This window comes from Tasmannia lanceolata, unplaced genomic scaffold (assembly GCF_043159265.1).
Source record: "Tasmannia lanceolata isolate RefF3 unplaced genomic scaffold, GAP_Taslan_0.1 ptg000020l, whole genome shotgun sequence".
NCBI classification, from domain to species: domain Eukaryota; kingdom Viridiplantae; phylum Streptophyta; class Magnoliopsida; order Canellales; family Winteraceae; genus Tasmannia; species Tasmannia lanceolata.
Genome location: NW_027518697.1, coordinates 20,129,195 through 20,152,945, shown reverse-complemented (window position 1 = coordinate 20,152,945; position 23,751 = coordinate 20,129,195). Strand labels below are relative to the sequence as shown.

The window sequence follows — 23,751 nt, the reverse complement described above, 5'->3', positions numbered from 1 at the left end:
CATTAATTGGGTGTATACAGCCCGTTGCATTTGGGTTGTAGTCATAACTCATAACCACATCACGTCCACAAGGTGAACGACCTTTGGTTGATCAACAATGTAAGGAAGAGAGGTCGCCATAATGACTTTGGGAAAAGGATTGGCTCTGGGGGCTGGGCACAATATCCAAGTGCCGAAACTCATTGGCTATGGATGGATTGCTCGAGCTACACCCGCAGCAAGAACAGGTGGCCACGTGTCGGCCAAGGATAGATTGCAAATGGCTCTTTCCAGGGTCTTTTTCAGGTATTGAACAATCAACTCAGAACTGGTACAAACAATGTGAATTCAACTGTTTAATTAAAACAAAGCATTACAATGGTCCCTAAGGATGCTCATGCAATGTGATTTCTGCCTGATGCTCTGAATGTGAAAGTTTTTTCCTTTTCTTTTTTACCTTGTCGATTTCTTTCCGCGTTAAATGTCGTAAAACAACTATTTTGCTCATTTTTAATTGAAAATGGGCATAAAAATTATTTTTACACCCATGTCACGCCAAAAGAAACAGAGGCAAAAATGAAAATGCTAAAAGGAACACATTTCGCTCCTTCCTAAATGACACTTATTGGGCCACACTTCTCCACGATTAGATCCGGAAAATGCCATTGAGAACATCTTGATAGCATGATCCTAGATTCACAGCACTTTTTTGAGCATTTTTCAACGTGGAAAATGAAAAAAAAAACAGAGAATGGTGTTTGGTAAATATGACATGTTTTGCTCTCTCTTTCGTAAAAGACACTTACCGAGCAACACTTTTTTTTTTTGGTTAGATAAGCTGGGATCGAGCCTCTGACCTTGAGGTTGGAGAAAAAATTCTTGACCATTGAGCTAAAGGATCAATCCCTAGCCACACTTATTCTCCCTCATTTGATCTAAACACAGTATTAAGTATTAACCATTAAAATGAGCGTAAATTTTGTTTTGATCCCATTTAATCATGTAAACATCTAATATAATGTGACATTAAATTTATGGACAAGATATTTTCACCCCCTCTGCAGGAGGCATTCACCCCCTTATAACGTGAATAGTGGGCAACTTTTACCCTTTTTTATGCGTACTCGCGGGGGGGGGGGGGGGGGGGGGGGTTGAAATTTTCTTTAAGGAAATGATATCAGCACAACTGTGTTTTAATAATTGCACTAACCCATCTTGTCTTTTATTATTTAAAGAGTTGTCACGGTTATTATGGTTCCAAAAAGATATCGGCCTATCGCAAGCCAATTTGAAAAGAAAAGAGAAGCTGAGTTTGGTGAACATGGTTGTGCTGATATCATTTGCCTAAATTTATCATACACAACCATCATGGTGCTAAAGCAGCACTATCAAGTGCAGGGACGGAGTCAGGAATTTGCAAAAGAGGGCGCAAACAAATATTGTCTATAATAATTAAGAGGAAAGTTGTTTTTGCGCACGTGTGCGCAGGGAGCTCCCTGCGCACAAGTGACTTGAAAAGCCACCGATTGTTTCATATGGCGGGTCCACCTCTGTGGGGTCCCCAAAAAGCGACCAATCGGTAGCTTTTTAAGCCACTTGTGAGCAGGGAGCTCCCTGCGCACGTGCGCTGGAGCACTTTTCTCAATAATTAATAAATCTTCATAAAAGCCTCAAAGGCACCATGATATTGGAAAAAAACCAAGAAAAATGAGTTAACCAAATACTTGAAAATAAATTTTCCATGGCAAACTATTTCTCTTCTTCCAAACATCCCCTAAGTGACAATCATTATTTCAAAGAGAAAAATGCTTACAAGAAAGTCACTTCTACAATAAAGTAGGATATGATTTAAATTTTGTAGAGTAATAGTTTTGCGCAAAAATGGATTGCCCATATTTTTCACTTAGGACAGCTCCTCTAGTGAATTTTTGACTACTCTTTTACACTACAGTGGGCTGTCCTGTGTAAAAAGTGGGCAAGTATATCATGGCCAAAAAAGGGGGAGATAGGCAATTGCACCGTTAATAAAAACCAAGAAATAAAAGGGGGCAAGAGGTTATTTTTGGAATTTAAACGTATAAGAAAAAAAATTTGAGATTTTTTAGGGGGGGGCGCAACTGGCCACCCTTGCCCCCCCCCCCCCCCCCTAAATCCGCCCATGATCAAGTGCTTCTGCTAAATAAACTCGATAGCAAGCAACCTTTCAGCCATGTTTGGCAGCCATGAAAGTTTTTTCCTTGGAATATTGGTTTATCAAGTGGTGAGAGATGAGCAAGGACGATGGGAGAGGGAGAGGGAGAGGGAGAGGGAGAGAATTAAGAGGGCATGAGTAAATAGAGGGTGAGAAGTGGCTGAAAACATGGAAATAGAAAAACTCTCTACTCAAAATATAGTTTTTCTTTTCCTTATTTTTGAGCTACTTTGCATCATCTCCACACACACTGTCGCCCTCTCTGTTATCTCCCTCTCCCACTCTCTCTAACGTTCAATCAACACTTAGTAAGCTAACATTCCATTGGAAAAAAAAAAAAAAAAAAAATCATGGTTGCCAACATGGCCATTCCCGTCGAGTGTTCAATGTGGTCCTATAATGGTTTTACAATTCAAATCGATCGGAACTGCAACATGCAGAAGTGCAAAACTGTTGTGCGTTTGGATTCAAGAATCAGGCTTTGGAATCAATATTATTCTGATTCTGCCTGATTCCAAAATTTTGTTTCAAAAATGAATTGAATCAAGGGGCATAACTAAATCCGGGGTGTAATTAAATGGGGAAGATGCCGGAAATTGTTTCCGGCCCTAAGAGGTGGTATTCTAATTCCGCCCCTGTTGGAATGAACTTCATATTAGACTTCTTTTTAAATTTAATTTTTTTCGTTCTATTTTTAAAATCAAAATAAGAATCATAATAGGATGCCGATTCCGATTCCGATTCAGATTTTGGTAATCCCAACACCTGGCACTTCTTTTATTCAAATGCTCGAAGACAAAGAAGATAAATATAGTTGAGAAATTATATGGTGGCCGACCGTGAAGTCCCTTGAAGGTGGTACGTCAAACGTACCAACCTTAATATTTGATTCAACAGCAGCCTCTTAAAAAGTGTGTTGCTATTGGATCAAATATCAAGGTGGTACCGCTTTCACGGTGCTTGACGGTCGGGCACCATATAAAAACTCAATATAGCAAGCCACAAATTAAACCCTGGCTTGCCATCCCCACGGAGAATGGCGGCAGTATCTTTTTCAAATTTAAAAACAATAGGGAAGTGGTATATTTGCCCCTTTTTTACTTGGGACAGCCCCCTCCATAGTGCATATGACTACTCTTTTACACTAGAGGGGGCTGTCCCAAGTAAAAAACGAGGCTAATATATCATTTCCCCAACAATGATGTGGCAATCTCAATCAGAAATGGGGGTTGCATCAAAATCAGCCGTTCAAATTTTGAGAAAGGTTCATGCTATTCATCAAGGAATTAAAATTCTCCAAAATGTAGATTTAAACGAGGTAGTAATTGAAGATGATTCTCTTAATGTCATAAGGAGGCTAAGAGGATCTCACGTCTCCCTAGATTTGCAGGCTTCTTTGACGAGAAACAGGATAGATTGGGATCAGTATCGGTTTCTTTTAGCCATGTTAGACGGTCTGCCAATGAGGAGGCGGCCAGAGAAGGAGTATCAAGGGAGAGCTTAGAGTTGTTTGATTTCCTCCCTCCCTAATTCTTGGATTGTACTATTTTGCTTCTTCTATTGTTGTCACTTAGATTATCGATGTATTCTTGGGACCCTCTCGGTCTCGCTTTTAGTAATGAAATCGTTTTACCGTTCCAAAAAAAAATTGAAAAAGGTTGAAATTAAAACAAAGGCTCACATCGCAAATAAAAGGTTAAAAAGTTGGGAAAAGAGATGGGAATATCACTAACATTAACCCGTACTGGTGTGCTTAAAGTCTTGGATAGGCTCCCCAGAGACGAGAGTTCGAATCCCCCGGCCTTGCCCGATGCGTGTGGTTTACGGGTGATTGCGCACATCCGGAGGGAATTAGTCCCACTCTACAAAGTCGGGTGGGGACACCCTACGTGATCACAAAAAACATATCACTAATATTACAGTTGGGGCTCTCATAATTAATGCTCCATAAATTAATAATCTCTTATATCTAATACTTAATAAAGAAAAACACAAAAATATAGTGAAATAAGATATAAGAAAAGAAGAGAAAAAAAAAAACTAGAAAAGAAAACAGATGTCAAAATTCACAAATCCTAATCTCATTTCACCGCTCATCTCTCTTCCCACATATCTAATCGCATTTTATACCACTAGCATTCTTACACAATTGAAGGGTGTGTATATACTATATACATTATGTTTATTCCCACATAAGAAGGCCAACTATATATAAGATCCCAAATATGCCCATTCAAGGCGTTGATCACATTGTGCCAATCGTGGCCCCAACATGCACCGGTTGAGAGCATCTTAACCATTCAAGAATCAACCATCCATTAATCGGACGACTAGTATCATCCAGGTGTATATTTCCGGCCACGGCCCATCCATATAGAAGGATGTTCTAGATCACCGACAATGGCCACATGTATAGAGGGTGATAGAAAGACTGACCTCATTTCACAAAAGAGAATGACATTTCCACTCCTTATCTCAGCTTTGCCAACCCCCTTTTGTTTGTCTTTTTTTCTGAAACTGGGCAGTCATTTTGGTCCCGTCTGGATTGCAGGAATTTTTTCTTTTCCAAAACGCCCTGCTTTTTTATTGTTAGATCACACATGAAAAATTGTAATCTGAACTGTCAATCTCAAGTTTTATTTACAGGGATCTTCAATTTATAATGATATCTTCCCTTCCCAAATAGTGGAAACAATTTTCTGCCTGTAATCCAAACAGGGCCTTGGGGGAAAAGACAAACAAATGGGGTGGGAAAGCTGAAAGGGGTGGGAATATCATCACCCTTTGTTCACAAAGGCCATTTAGTGGGAGAGAAGGCAAAAGCAAAAAACTATTCACCTCACCATCTTCGCCGCAGATGTTATACATGTACAGTGATCTAGACCGTGCATCTGTTGGGGAGCCCTATTGAGGAGTCGATCAGATAAAAACCCATATTACAAACCTCAATAAACTGAATGTTTTCCCATATTACAAACCTCAATAAACTGAATGTTTTCTCTAAGCATTCTCCCTCAAGACGTGAACAATCTCCAATGCTTAAAAAACATACAAATCAGAGTTGCAGCTTCTTAATATTCTGTATAGAGTATTGAAATATGTATTGTGCGTGAATTTTTATGAGTGGTATTACCACTATTAAATGCAATATGGAAGAAGAAACACAAGTTGAAGTAAACATCGATCTGACCTAAGTCGGCTAAGAATCAAGCAGTTCTAAGGATGATGTGAACCCCACTGTCCGTATCCACAATGTCGCTAATCTCGCCAACCTTGAGAGCGAATGTGGCTTCTTCGAAAGGCTTCTGCATCTGGCCCCGACCAAAGGGACCTGCAAGAATCATTAAAATGAGAGTTTGAATCACATCGATACTAACCACATTATTCTAATGCTAAATTTAAGAAACAAACTGATATTTGAAATGTATACTCAAAAAGTTTTGTCCAAAAGATGGCATACTTTCCATCACTCATTCTTGTACAGAGAGAGGAGGGAAGGAGATGGATTTCCAAATATCAAAACTAGTCGAGAGATTTCTTGGGATACCAATCCTCAAAGCTACAATCTAAAGATTGAAAGGCAAGAACTTTTACCAATGGAGGCCAATATTGAAACAAGTTATCAACCAATAAAAGGAGGACGAAGTGACCATCCATAGATTTGGTAACCCGGTGCACATGGATTTCCAAACTAGGACCAGCCAGTTGTGTGGCGCAAGAGATCAGCCCTTTTTTCTTTTTCTTTTTTATATTTTTAGCAGATGCCAGGAGGTCAACTCCAGCAGCACCCAATCTTGAATTGCAATGATACACCCATGTCTTCTCATAATTAGTCTAGTTACATACAGTTACATATTACGATGTCTTCATGACCATATTTGATGTTATATGCGTGTGTATTTTTTTAAAAGGTAACAATTTTTCTAACAAACTATTTTTTTTAATGATATTTTAGTAACAAACTATAACCATATTAAATCAAGGGGACAAGGCGTCCCACTGGTGTAACAATTTTACTTCCCAGCCCTGATATACACCTTCCCAAAGGTATACCCCTGAAGACTCCAAATAGCAGCCCCCATGCAAAGAAATATATAGATGGGCCACTTCGTATCCGGTCCCTTAATTCCCCCTCATCTCAATTGCCTGATATACACGTGTGTATTGATAATTGCAGACCGCATAATTCATCCAATTATATAACACAATTTTTAAGTACACAATAAAGAAATCCTAAGGGGCACGGGAGGTCTGGGGCTTGAAATGAGTCCTGGCCTGGGAGTTGGGCTTGTAAGATTAGTGTCAACCATGAAGATGTGCTTCTGGAATGTGAGGGGTCTGGGGTCTGATAGGAAATGCATGGTGGTAAAAGATCTAATTCACCATCAAAAGGAGGATCTGATGGCAGTAATTGAATCAAAGATTATGGGGACTACGGATTCCCTGATCAATAAATTGTGGGGTAGAAGTAACAGGGACTGGGCAGCGAACGAGGCGGTGGGGACGGTGGGCGGAATTATAATCATATGGAAAAGCGATTATTTTGGGGTGGAGGAAGTGAAAATTAGGTGATTCTCGGTATCCATGTTGGTAACATCAACCACATCGACTGAGAAATGGTTGTTGGCAGTGGTCTATGGCCCGGAAAGGGCGAGAGAAAGAAGTGGGATGTGGGTTGAACTGGGGGAAATAAGGGAGCAGTGGCAGGGACGGTGGATTCTTGGTGGCGACTTCAACACGATCCATTTCCCGGCAGAAAAGAACAGTCCGGCCACAATCACCACCAGCATGCGGAAGCTCTCCAACTTCATCAATGATATCAATGATAGTGAATTGGTAGACTTGCCGCTGGAAGGAGCGAAGCACACATGGACTAATAATCAGGACAACTTGATTATGAGCCGTCTGGATCGTGTTATGATTTCGACGGAATGGGAGGCAATCTTCCCCTTAATCTACCAGAGGGCCCTTCCTAAACCCACCTCTGACCACAACCCTATCATTCTAGAGTCGAATTTCGCTGGTGGACCACGGCCCTTCAAGTTCAACCTCACATTGTGTGAAACACCTAAGTTTGAAGACCGTATAAGTCACTCATGGAATGAAGAGCAACTCGAGGGATGGAAGGGATTCATCCTATATTACAAACTTAAGCACATCAAGATGCGGGTCAAAGAGTGGTAGAAGAAGGAAATTTTTTTCGAAAAATTATTTTTATAAGCAATAGGTGTACTAACTGGCTTAGAAGAAGGAAATGGATGGTAGGAGATTTAGAAAGGAGGAAATCCTGGCATCACTAGACAATCTGGAACGTAAGGAAGAACATTCTCGCCTCATCACTTTTGTAAAAATGGAGCGGGAGACCCTACGCGAGGAGCACGAGGAGGTTCTCCGAAGAAAGGAAATATCGTGGAGGCAAAAATCACGTGCTATTTGGCTTAAGGGGATCAGAACTCAAAATTCTTCTACCGAATGGCAAGTTCGAGAAGAAGAGTCAACACGATCAACTGCATTAAGGAAGGTGACTCGCCGGTGGAAGACCATATGAAGGTATTAAAGACAGAATTCTGCAATTCTTCACTCAACTATACTCGAAGGAATTTGATTGGAGACCCAAACTCAATGGGCTCGCTTTCAAATCCATGTCAAATGTAAAGCAGCACGAGCGGGAAAAAGCATTCAGTGAGTAAGAGGTGGAACTCGATGGGTCCGGATGGGTTTCCAATCACGTTCTTTTAGAATTATTGGGGAATAATTAAGGCAGATGTCTTGGCGTTCCTGCAGGAGTTCCATGAGCGTGGAGTCATAAGCAGAGAGATTAACTCTACATTCATAGCTCTTATCCCCAAGAAGGAAGGCATCATCGTAATCAAAGACTTCAAACCTATGTCTCTGATAAGTAGCTGCTATAAAATATTGGTGAAGATCTTGGCCGACAGCCTTAAGAAAGTGATAGGGGCTATCATCTCGGAGTTTCAGGGAGCCTTTGTGGACGAGGCAAATTCTGGATGGCATCCTTATTACAAATGAAGTCTCGGATTCAACGAGGAGGGTGGGGTGCAAGGGACTCATAGCCAAAATCAACATCAAGAAAGCCTACGATAAAGTAGACTGGTACGTCCTCGACTTTATCCAAAGAAGGATGGGTTTTGGTGCAAAATGGCGGAAGTGGATCTCGGCTTGCGTATCTACCGTGACGTTCTCAGTTCTCTTAAATGGGACGCCTGAAGGGTCCTTCCGAAGCTCGAGAGGGTTGAGGCAAAGTGACCCTTTATCTCCATATCTCTTCATCATGGTTACCGATGATATCAACAGAGGTGACCAAAGGGTTCATAAGGGGACTCAAACTGAGCTGCATCTCCAATCCGTTGAGCCATCTGCAGTTCGCTGATGATACTCTGCTATCCATCGAAGAAGACCCGTTGAGCCATCTGCAGTTCGCTGATGATGCTCTGCTATTCATTGAAGAAGACCCCCCTTATCCATAGCAAATCTGAAGAAGGTATTCCGTTGGTTTGAAATTGCCTCAGGCTTGAAGATAAACTTTTCAAAAAACATTATGGCTGGCATCAACGTTGATCCATCAGTGATCTCGAGCTCTGCCGAAAGTATAGGCTGCAGACATGAGTGTTCGCCGATTAGTTACCTTGGTCTCCCGCTGGGATATGGAATACCGAAAAAACTCTCTGTGGGATCCGATACTAGAAAGACTCGAAAGGAAACTGGACACTTGGAAAAAAAAAGATATGTATCATTTGGAGGTCGAATCACCTTGATTAAAGCAGCCCTTGCCAACATGCTGGTCTATTTCATGTCCCTATATAAGATCCCGGAAAAGATAGCCTCAAGAATTGAGAAACTGCAGCGAGACTTTCTATGGGAGGGGGTTGGGAAAAGCAACAAATTGAAGCACCTATTAAGTTGGAAGAAAGTCACAAGATTAAAAAAATGTGGAGGTTTGGGCATCGGCAAAATTAGACTAAGAAACAAAGCCTTACTGGCAAAGTGGCTTTGGCGATATGGCGAAGAAAAGAACGCACTGTGGCATAAAATTATCGGGGAAAAATACGGCAACAACTGAGGCGAGTGGAACACAGAATGCATAGGCAGAGGCAAAGGATCAGGAGCGTGGCAATCAACCTGCTCAGCGCAATACAGTTTCGATGCATATGTACGATTCTGTGTCGGACATGGCGACACAGTCAGGTTCTAGATTGACCGATGGGTAGGGGACACCCCACTCCAACATCAATTCCCTACCCTATACAGGCTGGCAACCAATGGTGAGGCAAAGGTCTCGGATTATCTATCTAGAGAGGGCGCACAAGGAAGGGGCTTTTGGAATATCAGATTGCGAAGAGACTTAAAGGATGATGAAATTGCAAGCTTTACTGAGCTGATTCAGATACAGGATTCACAATATTGCTCCTCATCTGTACGGAACAACAGAATTTGGAAACCGGACCTGGATGGTAGCTTCTCTGTAAAGTCTATATTCTCAGCCCTCAACAAAGGCAATAAAAAACCAAGGCGTTGTGCTGTTGTCTGGAAGTCACAAGCACCACCAAGGGTGGTGGCTTTCGGATTGATCGTCGCCCAAAGTTACATTAACACATGTGAGAGACTCAAAAGGAGGAGATTTCGCCTTGCAAGCTGTCGTATGCCGTGCAAAAAAGGGGAGGAGACCATCGACCACCTCCTCTTACACTGCCCTTCGCCCATCAACTTTGGGTTTCCATACTGAAACTACTCGGCTTCCAAAGAACTATCAGGTCAATACTTTTGAATTGGGGACGTGGAATATTTGGAACTATGAGTGTCAGACTCTGGAAACTAGTACCCTACGCAGTCATATGGAACCTATGGAAAGAAAGAAATCAACGCATCTTTCAGGAGAAGGAAAGAAGTCTTAACTATGTTGAACTGATGACAAGGATTGATTTAATCACGTGGGCCAAATCGAAAGGAGGTATCCACTACAAAGTGGGGCGAATTTCTTAGAAATTGAAAGGAGATCATCTGGGAGAGGAAATCCAAGGACAAACCGACACCAAAATAGTGTCAACCAATCGGAAACCCTGGCAAGGCTGGAATTGGTGGCATAATTCGTGACTCCAGCAAGCTGATTATCGTGTCCTACTCGGGGCCCGGTGGCGTCTGCGACGCTAATGAATCTGAGGTGAAGGCCCTCTTATTTGGGTTGAAATGGTTTGCAGGTAACATGAAGGGATCACTGATAGTTGAGGGTGACTCATCCAATGCTATCAATTGGGCCACCACCAAGTCTAATGGCCCATGGCATATACGGCCCTCATTACGGAGATTAGGAATCTGGTCCGGCTGATTAATCCATCCATCGTACACAGAAGGAGGTCTGCCAATGAAAGGGCCTATCATCTGGCCAAGGGATGGGTCATATTAGAGACCATGTCGATCTAAGTGCCCTCAACTGAGTGGGCAATGTAAACGCTTTATTTTACAATCATTGGCGGTTGTAACTGATGGTCTGGGAGACATCTTGTCCCCTGCCATCTTCTACTTATCAATAAAAAATGTGCCATCTTTCAAAAAAAAAAATTAAGTTTTTAGTTAAGAGCTCAAAAACTTGGACAAGAATTCAAACGAGGCAAACATAGTCAACTCGGGGGAGTGACTGAGTGACGCAGTTATCGGGATCGCCCTCCCACCCTCCGACCTGCGATCACCGACCCCAAACGTGTCGTTTTCGACCCGAATCGCTAAAAATGGCGATCTGGGCAACCCGCAAGAAAGGGAGAGATGTATAGAGAGAGGGAAGAAGGGAAAAAGAGAACAAAATAAACAACTTCATTCCCACAAGCCAACTGAATTTCGGGAAACAATGAAAGGCATGCGGCCACTTAAAAACCTTAAACAAAAAATCCGATCACAAGGCACTACAAGTTTTAACCTCTTTTTTAAACAGTTGTCAAATGTTATTGCCTTTCCCAAAAATTGATATTGACAGTAATCTCTTTTTTAAATAGCTGTCAAATGTGATTACCTTTCCCAAAAACTGTCAGCAGCCACCAGCTGATATGCTTGACCGTCATATTTAAGATAAGGCCTAACAATGCCTTGCATCTCTTGGAATAACATTAAACTAGAGAGAGAGAGAGAGAGAACGAGAGCGACCCGGAATAGCGCCCCAAACCGACCCACGACCCCATATAGCGAACCAACTTAGCCTACGCTCATTGTACCGCGTACCGGAACGAATCGCGTTCCAAGTAACCTTAAAGTTTTCAATTGGCTCAGTAGGGCAAAACTAGGATTTGGATGAGAAATCTGTCAAAGTGAACCCAAGCCAACTTAGGTGAGTCGATAATTAATTAAACAGTGGTTCAAGTACCAAAGAAATTTGAAATTCTATGTGCTTGTTACACAGTGGTTTCTAATGATACGAAGAAATTTTGTATGCTTGTTATATAGTGGTCAGTAATAATCTGAAGAAGTTCCAAGGCCAGCGCACCTTTTAAGACAGCTGCCCTGATATGAGAAGCCCTATACTACTTTACCTACAGTTGACTTGAAAGTCAGGACAACATATAGCTGAAATTCTGTATAACTATAAATGCGACAGCACGCAAAGAACAATTTTACCACAGGCATTCCAGGGGAGTGAAAAGTGAAAACAGCATAAGAAATAACTACTTAGAGCATATGAATAACTGAAGCTATACAATGATTACCATGAACTTAAATAACTATTACTCTTTCAGACCCTTAGACATAACATCAGAGAACATGTTAAAAACAAATAAGGAACATTATCTAAATGAAGATACTCCATCGACAACTGTCCAGCTGCTATAACTCTTATTATCAATCACCACTTGCCACACATTCACCTATTCAAGCACATTATCTACTTACTGAAAAAAAAAATTTATTTTTTGAACAGTTCTGAAAAAAAAAAAAAATTTAAATGAAAAAAAAAAAACTATCACCAATTCTCATGTGGGATGAGGCACCAATAGTTTAAAATAATTTTCCATGGGATAATTAGGCCGAAAAAAAATCGATGACCTCCCTTTTCGAACTATTCACCCACTTGAGATGAAATTGCAACCATATTTCTTCCTTGAGTGGTAGATCTCTTCCTTGAAGGCCACTCAACTCGCGGTCTTCAAGCAAAACTTAAATAGTCGTACAGCTTCAATAGATGTCTTGAAGCATTTTAATCATCCATAGCCTCCATATAGACCATAATTCTTAATTAATTTCATAAGCGTTTTTATGTACCATTGTTGAAGAAAAAGAGATCAAAGCAGAAGCATTCAAGAACAAAAACCAGAAAAAAAGGAGATAGAACTTTTCTGTTGAATATTTTATTCAAAAATAAAATATTACACCACTCCTTTTATTCCACTACTTTCTAAGACCTACACTTTCTAAAGAGTAATTAGAAACTTTAAGGGGCCGTTTGGGTACACGGATTTTACAATCCAGGTTTTAGTTTGAAAACAGTGTAAAATAAGGTTCATGATCAAGTTGTTGTATGCTGTCATATGTTGTCCTGACAACGTTTCTTGGATTTTAAGTAAGAAAATTAGGTTTTAGAAATCTCTCCCCCAACCTGAGATTTCTAAAACTTGGAAACATGGAACGATCGCCTGCTCTCTTGCTGCCGGAAAGAAGGGTAAGAAATCAGAAAACGACGGCTGGCTCTTTCTTCTCTTGTCTCCCATCTACAATTTTGAGGAAATCCAAGATTCTAAAACCCGCGTATCCAAACGACCCCTAATTAGTCTAACTAATTAAAGTTTCCTTTTCTAATTAGAAACTAACCACTTTCATTTTCCAACTAAAAGATCTTTAACAAATTAAAAAGCATTTTCCAAAACTAATTTAGAAACTTCTTTACTACCAAATTAAGGTCTTGGTTTAAACTAGAAAACATCCATGTGTGGGCCCGCATCGCGAGCACGGCCCCTCCGACATCGTATAGAGTCGGCGATTACTCTCAACACTCCCCCTCAGCGCTGACTCTCTACTAGTCACGCCAAGCTCCTTTGCAAAGTTCTTTAAAGTTGTCGATTCGATATTACCGACTTCTTCAACTAATGTTTCTGTCTACGCGGTACGCCACATCCGCAAACTTTGGATTTGGCTTTTGTATCTGAGAGGATCTTCTAGGCTTCAGTACTTCAATATCAAATTCCTTTAACTGAGACGGTCTCATCTCTTCAGCTATTATTGTCTGATGAATAACTATTTCCCACGGACCCCGTTGTTTCGGACTTTTAGGGCACTATTGTCTAGCCACCACCTCCTCCTGAGGTCTTGTCGATTCGACACCATCTCAGTTGGAACGTCCGCTTTTAATTTCTCTTGTAGATTAGTCTCTCGCTCTAAACTACCTGGAAGACTAACTCAGTTAGATGACCATCATGATGAAGCTACCTCAACCACCACGTTTCTTGAAACGCGCACACGGACAGTTTTTGGGTTCACACATCTCCAACCCTTCCTTTCCAAGTCATACCCAATAAAGAGACACCGAACTGCCGTTTTATCAAACTTACTACGCAGATGGTCAAGCATAAACACATAACATATTGAGCTGAAAAATCTTAAATGACTTACAACGGGATTGATGTTGTACAACTTCTCATATGGTGAGATAAATCAAAGCTTTGACTACGGAAGACGATTTGTCGTATAAGTAGCAGTTCTCATACACTCGGCCCAAAACCGAGATGATATGTTCTTCGCATGCATCATTCTACGCAAAACTTCGGCCAAGTGACGATTCTCTCTCGGCTACCCCATTTTGTTGAGGTGTGTCAAGACCAAGGTTGCCGGAGCGGGAATCGAAGACTCCCAGGGAAGAATCCTACTCAAGGTTGCCAGAGCGGGAATCAAAAGCGGGAATCGAAACGGGAATCGAAGCGGGAATCGAAGGCTCCCAAGGAAGAATCCTGCTTCCTTGGTCAAGACATGTGAACTGCCTACAAATCTCGTGCTTATGTAAGTTGTGAATTTGTTCGATGTGTACTCGTTGCCATTATCGATTCTTAGACATTTGATCTTCCAACCAAGATCACTCCCCACCCGTTATTGAAACTGTATGAACTTTTCAAGAACTTCTGATTTTCCTTTTAAAAAGTAAACTCACACATAACGCAAGAAATCATCAATGAACATTAGTAGATAATCTGCTTTGATCTCTTTTTCTTCAACAAGAGGTATCAGAGCCACTGGTCAGGGATTGGTGTACGTTGTCGATCGCAGGTTGATCGAGCCTCCAAGGACGAGATCCGACTCATCTGCGCTCAAAGATCAGACATCGAAGTTGTAGATCCGGGATCCAGCTTCAAGTTTGCCACTCATCAGATGCTCGATCAAGGAGATGAATTTTGCCAAGTCGGTCAACGGGATTGAGAAGCTGAACACAAGTTATGAAGATTAGAAATCTTGCAGAGAATTGTATCTCCAAGGACAAGATTTATGGGAGATATTCGAAAACCACTTCTCCTAAGAGAGGTGCCAAAACCGCAAAGGTTCTGAGGAAGTGGAAGATCAAAACCAGTAAAGCGTGTTCATGTTAGAAGCTACCATTCAAAGGGATTTTCTCGATTATATTCGGGAGGCCAAGACTCCGAAGGAAGCATGGGATGTCGTTGCTACTTTGTTTCCAAAGACAAACGACGCAAGACTATAGAGATAGGCTCCTTATCTTAAGGGAAGATGATGATTCCCGAATATTTCATGAAGGTAAAGATCTGTCATGAAATCCTGCAACTCGACGAAGAGTCCAAGATTTCAGAGACGCAGATGCGGAAGATTATAATCCGAGGATTGAAACCTGAGTACAGTAGTTTCATCACCGCAATCCAATGATGGCCGACTCAACCAAAGTTACTTGAATTGGAGAGCCTCTTAGAAAATCAAGAGTCTAGCCAAGCAAATGGTTAGATCAACGATAAAGGAGAACAAGGAGGTTCTCTTCGCTGGACAAGGAAGGAAGTTTCAAAATTCCAAGAATCAGAAAGGTAAGGTGAAGGCTAGATCAAACTAAAAGCAAGAAAGTTTTGATCAAGGGGGAGCCTCAAGAGAACGTAATTCTGAGAAACAAACTCGAGACAAAGATAGACGTGCTACAATTGTGGCAAGCTGGATCACTTTGCCAAAGATTATCGCGCACCAAAGCAGAACATAATACTGCAACATCTAAAGAATCTCAAAAGTATGAAAGCGATGAGGAGTTGAGTGCTTTTCTCTCCATCGAAGAACATGATTCGTGTGAAGTTGCCTTATGACTATAGAAGTTGTGGATGTTGCTAGTTCGGTGGACACGAATAATGGTGGTCGGACAGTTGATTCGGGATGTTCGAATTACGTGACAGACGTTTCGTTCAACAGTGACTCTAGTGGAGGTGATGTCGAATCAACAAAACCTCATGCAGAGGTGATGCCCAGAGAAGAAAGCTCAAAAAGTCCAAAGTCTACAGATGTGGCGTATGTAACGACATCGGTTGAAGAAGTCGGTATTACTGAAAAGACATCTTTTGAAGAAGCCCAAGGTGTTCCTAAATGGAAGGAAGCAATGGAAGAGGAGATCCTTGCCTTAAAAGCAGAATGAGACGTAAGATCTAGTTTCACTAGCTGCTGGGAATGGCACTATTTCGTGTAAGTGGGTGTACAAAGTAAAGACCAAAGCGGTTGGATCAATAGAGAGGTTCAAGGTTAGACTTGTTGCTTGAGGACTCTCTCAGAAGTACAAACATGATTGTGAAGAGACGTTCAATCTAGTAGCCAAAGTTGTGGAGGTTTGCATATTCGTAGCCCTCGCCGCTTTCAAAGGGTTGAGCTACAAGAAGTTTGCAAAGTTTACAACGGATGGGTTGGGCTGACGCGCGCCCACACGTGGATCTTTCCTAGTTTAAACTAAGACCTTAATTTAATAGTAAAAAAGTTTCTAATTTGGTTTTGGAAAGTGTTTTTTAGTTTGGTAAAGTTGTTTTAGTTGGAAAAGGAAAGTGGTTAGTTTCTAGCTAGAAAATGAAACTTTAATTAGTCCGGTCTTTAAAAAGTATTTAGGTTTCGGAAAGTGATAGAGAGTTAGAGAAGGAAGTTTACTTTACTTTTTTGTTTTATTAGAAAGTGGAAGAGACACGAATATTAGAATAGAAATTTTTCATTTTGCATATAAAAAAGGTGTAGAAGTACAAAACGTGAATGCGTTGAGAAGAAAAAGAGTGGTGTAATATTTTTGAATAAAATATTCAAGAGAAAAGTTTTCTTTCTCCTTTTTTTTTGGTTTTTTTTTCTTGAATGCTTCCACTTTGATCTTTTTTTTTCAACATGTTGTATCAAAGCACAGAAAAGTCAGAGTGTACTGCTTTGATACCACTTGTTGGGACACGGGTAGAACACACCCTTAAAAGCCGGCCGTTAAGGAGAGAGTGCCTAAGTCCTTATAAGGCCATCCACATTCATTCACTTTTTCGATATGGGATCTTTTGCTTTTGCATGAAACACGCAAAAATCTCCCCTTCCACGCAGAAACAACGTGGACAATCTCCCCCTCCATGCAACGGTAACGTGGAAACTACAAGATCTTCTCCAACGGAATTTCACCGTCCTTGAAGGTACACCGGGGTTACTGAGATCTTCCATGAGGAATTTTCTCCATCCTCGAGGGTACACCGGGGTTACCGAGATCTTCCATGAAGAATTTTCTCCATCCTCGAGGGTAAACCAGGGCTAGCACACCCCGGATTTGATACCACTTGTTGAAGAAAAAGAGATCAAAGCAGAAGCATTCAAGAACAAAAATCACAAAAAAAGATAGAAATTTTTTCTCTAGAATATTTTATTCAAAAATAAAAAATTACACCACTCTTTTTCTTCTCAACACATTCGCATTTTGCGCTTCTCCACCTTTTTATATGCACAAAGAAAATTCATATTCTAATATTCTAAAGACCATTGTCTCTTCCACTTTCTAATAAAACAAAAACAATGAAGTAAACTTCCTTCTCTAACTCTACCACTTTCAGAAACTTAAACACTTTCTAAAGACTAATAAGAAACTTTAATTAGTCTAACTAATTAAAGTTTCCTTTTTTAATTAGAAACTAACCACTTTCCTTTTCTAACTAAAACAATAACAAATTAAAAACCAATTTCCAGAACCAAATTAGAAACTCATTTACTACCAAATTAAGGTCATAGTTTAAACTAGGAAGGATCCATGTGTGGGCTCGCGTCGCGTCGGCCCGGCCCCTCCGATGCCGTGTAGAGTCGGCGATGACTCTTAACAACCATCACATTTGATGTTTTCTGGCAAGGAGTCTAACGTCTCACTGGATTCTCAAAAATATGCACAAAAGAAACACCTAGCTCTCAACCCATCAAGGCATGTGCTTGCCATATTTCCTACCCAGGGAAATGCACAATGACCTCATCAAATGCACCTTCACCTAAGAGTGTGATAACACTGATTATTGTCGAAATCGATTCGCCCCATTCAACCAAAATCTTCTTTGTCACATTCTATTTCTATCTTCTTCTTTTTTGGTGAAACGTTATTAAAGAAGATAGAAAAACTACAACGTCAAGGCCAAGCTTGTCTCGAAAGCCAATATCAAAGAGAAACGCAAAGCAGCAACCCAGTCAATAGGCAACAACATGCAGAGGATAGGACTCAAAATGATCATGGACTCTCCAAAGACACCGTCGCAAGCCAGTGCATCCGCAGTCTCATTGGCCAACCGCCAAACATGCTGAAAAGACACCTCAAAACTGCTTATACAGTCCAATGGTTCCTCTATAACATCTGCAAATCACCAAGGTAAGACCTCCTAGAACTGCTTCAAACGAATCACATTATGGGAGTATCCCTCCATAATCTAAGGATCAAGGTACAACTCGGACCCTAGGTTGATTCCCCATCTAAAAGTGAGAACCTCCACCTCCGATGAGTCCTAGCACCCAATTGAACCAACTAAAGGTGGTCTCAATGATGCCCCAGGTCCAGCTGGGCCAAGGTTAACAAGGGTAAATCCATCAAAGTTCAGCTTAAAGGATCCAACGGTACATAAGCATAAGCACAACAATTATTGCTTGAGTGAGCCAATTTACAATACGATGTCCTTCAAGTAATTTATCTTAAGAACCATGGCATCATGTCATTTAAGACCACTCCATTATCAGCGGGAAAATTTGGTTACGTAGAGCTTCTCTTTCATGGGAATTTGTTGTTTGCTGAAGAATACATTAGCATACATTTTATTCCATTCTTGCTTCCATGCAGTCACAACTCACAATTTATATGATTCAATCTAGATTCCACATTACCTTTCAAAAAAAAATCTAGATTCCACATTCACATTTTTGTGTGTTATCAAGTAAGTAGCGATGTCTGCATATTTTATAAGCTTTCACAAATATCGTTTCAACATGAACCATGTTTCCATTTTAGATGCATATCTGATGAATGAAGAAACAGTGTTGGCACTGCTTTGTTAGCATGTCACTCGAGCACTGTTTCACAGGCAGCAAAGGTTAAGCTCACTTTTGTTCTTCTGTGATTGATAATTAGTTACGTGCCCATTGAGACAAATTCTTCTGTGATTGATAATTAGTTATGTGCCCAATGAGACAAATAGCATTACTTAATTGTTTGGAAGTTGGTCGCTCAGATAAGATCTTAATCTAAGGGAGTGGTTTTAACTACGTAAATGCTCCAGACAAACTCCAAACTATGATTCTCATAATATAGTACTAGTAAAAAAGCACGCAGCAATGCACACCCACTCGATGGAGAGAGAGAGAGAGAGAGAGAGAGAGAGAGAGAGAGGGAGGGAGAGAGAGAGTTTGTAATTCATGCATGACAAATGTTTTCGCTTTAGATTTATTGACTAATTCATAAAAAAAATCCACGGTACTTTTGGGATAGATAACTCATAACTTTGTAATGTGCCTATATAATTGTAATAGTGTCCAAAAAACTAAGGGGCCGTTTGGATACGCGGATTTTAGAATCCAAGTTTTTAGTTTGAAAACAGTGTAAAAGAGGGTTCATGATCGAGCTGTTATGTGCTGTCCTGACAACGTTTCTTGGATTTTAAGTGAGAAATTCAGGTTTTAAAAATCTCTCCTGCATCCTGAGATTTCTAAAACCTAGAAATATGGGACGATCTGCTACTCTCTTGCTGACGGAAGAAGGGTGAGAAGTCAAAAACGACGGCCGGTCCACTTCTCTCGTCTCTTAGCTACAATTTTGAAGAAATCCCGGATTCTAAAATCCGCATATCCAAACAGCCCCTAAGTTTGTAATGTGCATAGATATGAGTGTTGGAATCCAATATGGGTGTTGAGTGTCGGATTCAGCTAACCTTAAAAAGGACTCTTTTACAAGATAATATGGTTTTATATTGGAAATTTTTGTGGGTTAAGTAAAAATAAGGTTTCGTTGACTTGTATAAAGCTTCCCATTATGATAGATAAAACTCAAAACATGTGATAATTGTAATTTTGTAGTTTTTTAGCTTAAAGTCCTGGTGAATTCTAATGCATTGGAACCTGACACGGGTACTTCACCAATTCAGAATAATCCATGTAACATAGCCAAAAAACAATAAACAGAGTTAGAACCATGAATACATGTATCTATAATATCTGACACTAAATCAGAGTTAGAACCATGAATACATGTATCTATAATATCTGACACTAAATCAAAACCTAAACAGTTTGAATGCGTAGTAAAATGTTTTTCTTATATGACGTTTATCAGTTGTAGACACATGACGATATTATATTGCAAGAGAGAATTTTCCTAAGGATCAAGACTGAGAACCCTATGTTGAGCAAGATTAGATTGTTAAAATGGTCATTATCTGTCTCTCCCATGTCAGATTATGCTAATCAAACCAGTTAATGTATAACCAATAGGGCAGGAAACTAATACTTGAAGAATAATATCCAATACTAGGTCATTGTTGCTTTGATACCAAAAATGATGCAAAAGTAGGAGAGAAATTTCCTCTAACTTTTGGCTATTTAATACTCACCCCATCCTAGCCAATCTAGGATTTGAACAAACTTTCAAAAAATGCATTCAGATCTAGCAACTAATTTACATTTATATCTCAGTCACAGGTTAATCTTAACAATCTATAATGAAATCAATTAAATCTAATTGTTGGATCTTGAGATCAAATCAATCTATAAATGTGATGTTTGAGACTAGCTCAGTAGGGCCGTCAGATTGAAGATCAGAAACATTAAATTGATCCTCACAATGACTATAGCAAAATCTAACTATCCACGAAAACTTTAAAACTTGAAATACACAAAAACAGAAGGGTTCTTCAATTTCGAACAAGAAGAAGAAAGATAGAAGGTTGAGATATTAATCTTTTTTCATCTTCGGAGACCTCACGCCAATGGGTGATCAAGAACTCACTTAATGATCAAAGGAAACGAAAACTATTTCAAGTTGCAAGCAGAGTTTTACTTCCATAAAAACATAACATCGAGTAGCCCATATTCAAAAAATATTTTATTTATCTTCAATCATTTCCATAATGCTATCCAAAGAAACCGTTTATACAGACAAATATAGAAATAGAAAACCAGAAGGCAGAAACTCATATTAACAACCATTTTTTTCATTACTTGAATAACCCCATATTTTTTTATAAGACGACAAATATACAATTACTCTGGTAGGTCTGGGACAATTCTAAAACAAGCGGATCTTCACATCTGCACGATCAATTGCACCTCCATCATCAAGGAAACGAAACTCCCCATATTAAAATCTGAAGAAATGAACCTCCAGGTGCCAAAGATTGGTATAAGCTTTATATTCTATCATCACAAGTTCACAACTACAAACCCATTGTACTAAATCCTCAGAAGACTACTTTTCCAAAACAAATAAAGATAAAAGTATAAAACAGCTTCATCCGCAAAGACAAGATCGCAGAAAAAATTTCCATCTAAATGCGGGTGGGGGCATGCATGGGGTGTTTTTTTTTTTTTTTTTTTTGGGGGGGGGGGGGAGGGGGGGCACGAAATCAGCGCCAATACCACAACTTATTTTCATTGACAAAAGAGAAACCCACTCCATCCGAACAAATTCATAATTTGCTTTATAGAAGAAGAAGAAGATAAAGAATCAAATGCACACCAACAGAAAAACTCAAATTTCACCAAATAAGCTCAAATTTCACTTTTCACAAGCTCCATAATTGCCAAAACTGGCCTCTATAATCAACAATAGATGAGTAAAAACACAGCAATCCTATTATCCAATTCTAGCAACGAACAACCTCAATTCAAAGAGACCACCGCCGATCAACAACTAGATACAACTATGAAAGATCATGAGCTAACTTTCCTACGCTCTACTTAATTCACCTTAAATCATCGGATTCACAATAAAAGCAATCCCTATTTCCCCCAACTTACAATTTCCGATATCAATTTCCAAACCAAGAAAATGAAAAGGCATAGCATATTTCATTGCACATCAAACACAAAACTCTAATTTCTGATCCAGAAATGAATAACGATATGGATCTAAGAATCAACGGAAAGTATAAGAAAAAGAAAACCTGACCAAGATCAGTAGATTCACAATAACAACAGACCAAAATTCCAGAAATTTCAAGCACTAATATCAATTTCCACCCCAAGAAAATGGGAAGACATCTCATATTTCATCCCACGTCAAACAAAACAAAAACCTATTTTCCGAACCGGAGATGAAAAACAATAGGGGGATCTAAGAAAAGCTGACCAAGATCAGTAAATTCACAGTAACAAGAAAACCCTAAAGAGCCCGTTTGGATACCTCATATATTGTATTTGGATTTGGAATTGAGTTTTTAATACAAAATGAACAGATCCGGCAGCTCATGTTGAGGGAGAGAGAGAGGGAAGGGCATACTTCCTATTGGGGAGAGGTTGAGGAGCAAAGATGGTGAAGGAAACTACCAGATCTGTGGATTTCCAATTTCTTATTTGCACAGCTTATTTGGAAATCTGATTTTTTTCACTGTCAGTTGCTGAATTGGAAATCCAAGAATTTGATCCGGATCCAAATTACAATGCAAAAAGGGCTGCAAATGTGAGAAATCCAAATCAAAATCTTCTCTGCATCCAAACAGGCCCTAATTTCACCTTAAATCAGTAGATTCACAATAACAACAAACCCTAATTCCAGAAATTTCAAGTACTAATATCAATTTCCGCCCCAAGAAAATGAATAGACATCGCATATTTCATCCGATATCGAACAAACAAAACCCTATTTTTCAAATAGGAGATGAAAATCGATAGGCATCTAAGAAAATCTGACTGAGATCAGTAGATTCACAATAACAACAAACCCTAATTTCACCTTAAATCAGTAGATTAACGATAGCATAAAACACTAATTTCACCTTAAACCAGCAGATTCACAATAACAACAAACCCTAATTTCACCTTAAATCAGCAGATTCACAATAACAACAAACCAAAATTCCAGAAATTTCAAGCACTAATATCAATTTCCACACTAAGAAAATGAAAAGACACAGCAAATTTCAACCCACTTCAAACAAACAAAACCCTAATTCCCGAACTTTCAAGGCTGATATAAATTTCCACCCCAAGAACACTCAAAACCCTAATTTCCGAACTGGAGATGAAAAATAATATAAATCTATGAAAAGCTGACCTAGATCACCACCACGTTTGGCAGAGCCACAGTCAGAGTAGCGAGAGGCGAGATCCTCGAATGTGGATTTTCCAGTGAGGATCTCTTCTTTTAGGGTTTTGAGCTGAGACACTGCGCTCTCCCTGGTTGTGCTCTTTATGATCTGGCCGTCTGGATCTTTCCACGAGGCTTTCCTCCTTGAGCCCTCGTGTTTTATCAGAAGGTGAGAAGCCCTCACCTGAATCTGATCAGACATCTTTTCTCGCTTTCTTTTCTTCTCCGTATGGCCTGATGAAGATTTCTTCCGCTTCCGATCGGAATCAATCTCTCCTTTCGCCACTGTTTACCGCACTTTTCTTCTTTATTCGCGTTCTCTCTTGGTTGGTTGCAGACTCATCAGAGACAGAGGGTAAATGAAAAGAAGGTGCGTGTCATGATAAATGATGATGAGCAGCACTATGACTAGTGGCAAAATGAGTTTGATCGTGACGGGTCGGGTTCAACACGAACCCGAATAAAACGCTGGGTCGGGTTGAGGCAGCCAGATCCGAGTGAAACCCGACATTTTTTATGATGATTTTTTTTTTTTTTTTGCGAGCTTAAAGACTCAGGTTGGGTATGGTTGAACTCGGGTCGGATTCGGGTTGGAAATTGGGTCAGGTCGAGGTCGGGTCAGGTTGGGAAATGGGTTCCTCAGGTCAGCCGACCCAACCCAAGTTGCACCCCTAGCTTGATGACGATATTGTAATGACATATTCAACCTTGAGATTTTATACGCTGTAAGCCCGTTCCCATATTTTTCGAAAAGTATTGTACGGACTACATTATAGGATGATCCAAACCGTCCATATGATGGAACATAACGTAAATAGGATGTATCCCAAAAATCATTTCCGTA

At 40.1% G+C, this 23,751-nt stretch overlaps 1 protein-coding gene across 2 annotated transcripts; it reads right to left on the bottom strand.

Moving 5' to 3' along the window:
- Nucleotides 1–5,092: 5,092 nt before the first annotated feature.
- Nucleotides 5,093–23,275, bottom strand: LOC143854397 (peptidyl-prolyl cis-trans isomerase Pin1-like). 2 transcript variants are annotated; one of them, XM_077364358.1, is made up of 3 exons: nucleotides 22,875–23,275; nucleotides 5,361–5,501; nucleotides 5,093–5,249 (listed from the first exon to the last, which is right to left on the bottom strand). In XM_077364358.1, exons 1-2 carry the CDS (start codon nucleotides 23,107–23,109, stop codon nucleotides 5,377–5,379), a joined length of 360 nt encoding a protein of 119 aa, XP_077220473.1. In that variant the 5' UTR covers nucleotides 23,110–23,275; the 3' UTR covers nucleotides 5,093–5,249; nucleotides 5,361–5,376. The 2 variants fall into 2 exon arrangements, with proteins under 2 accessions (XP_077220473.1, XP_077220472.1); XM_077364357.1 differs by having other exon boundaries at nucleotides 5,093–5,501.
- Between the last annotated feature and the right edge of the window lie 476 nt (nucleotides 23,276–23,751).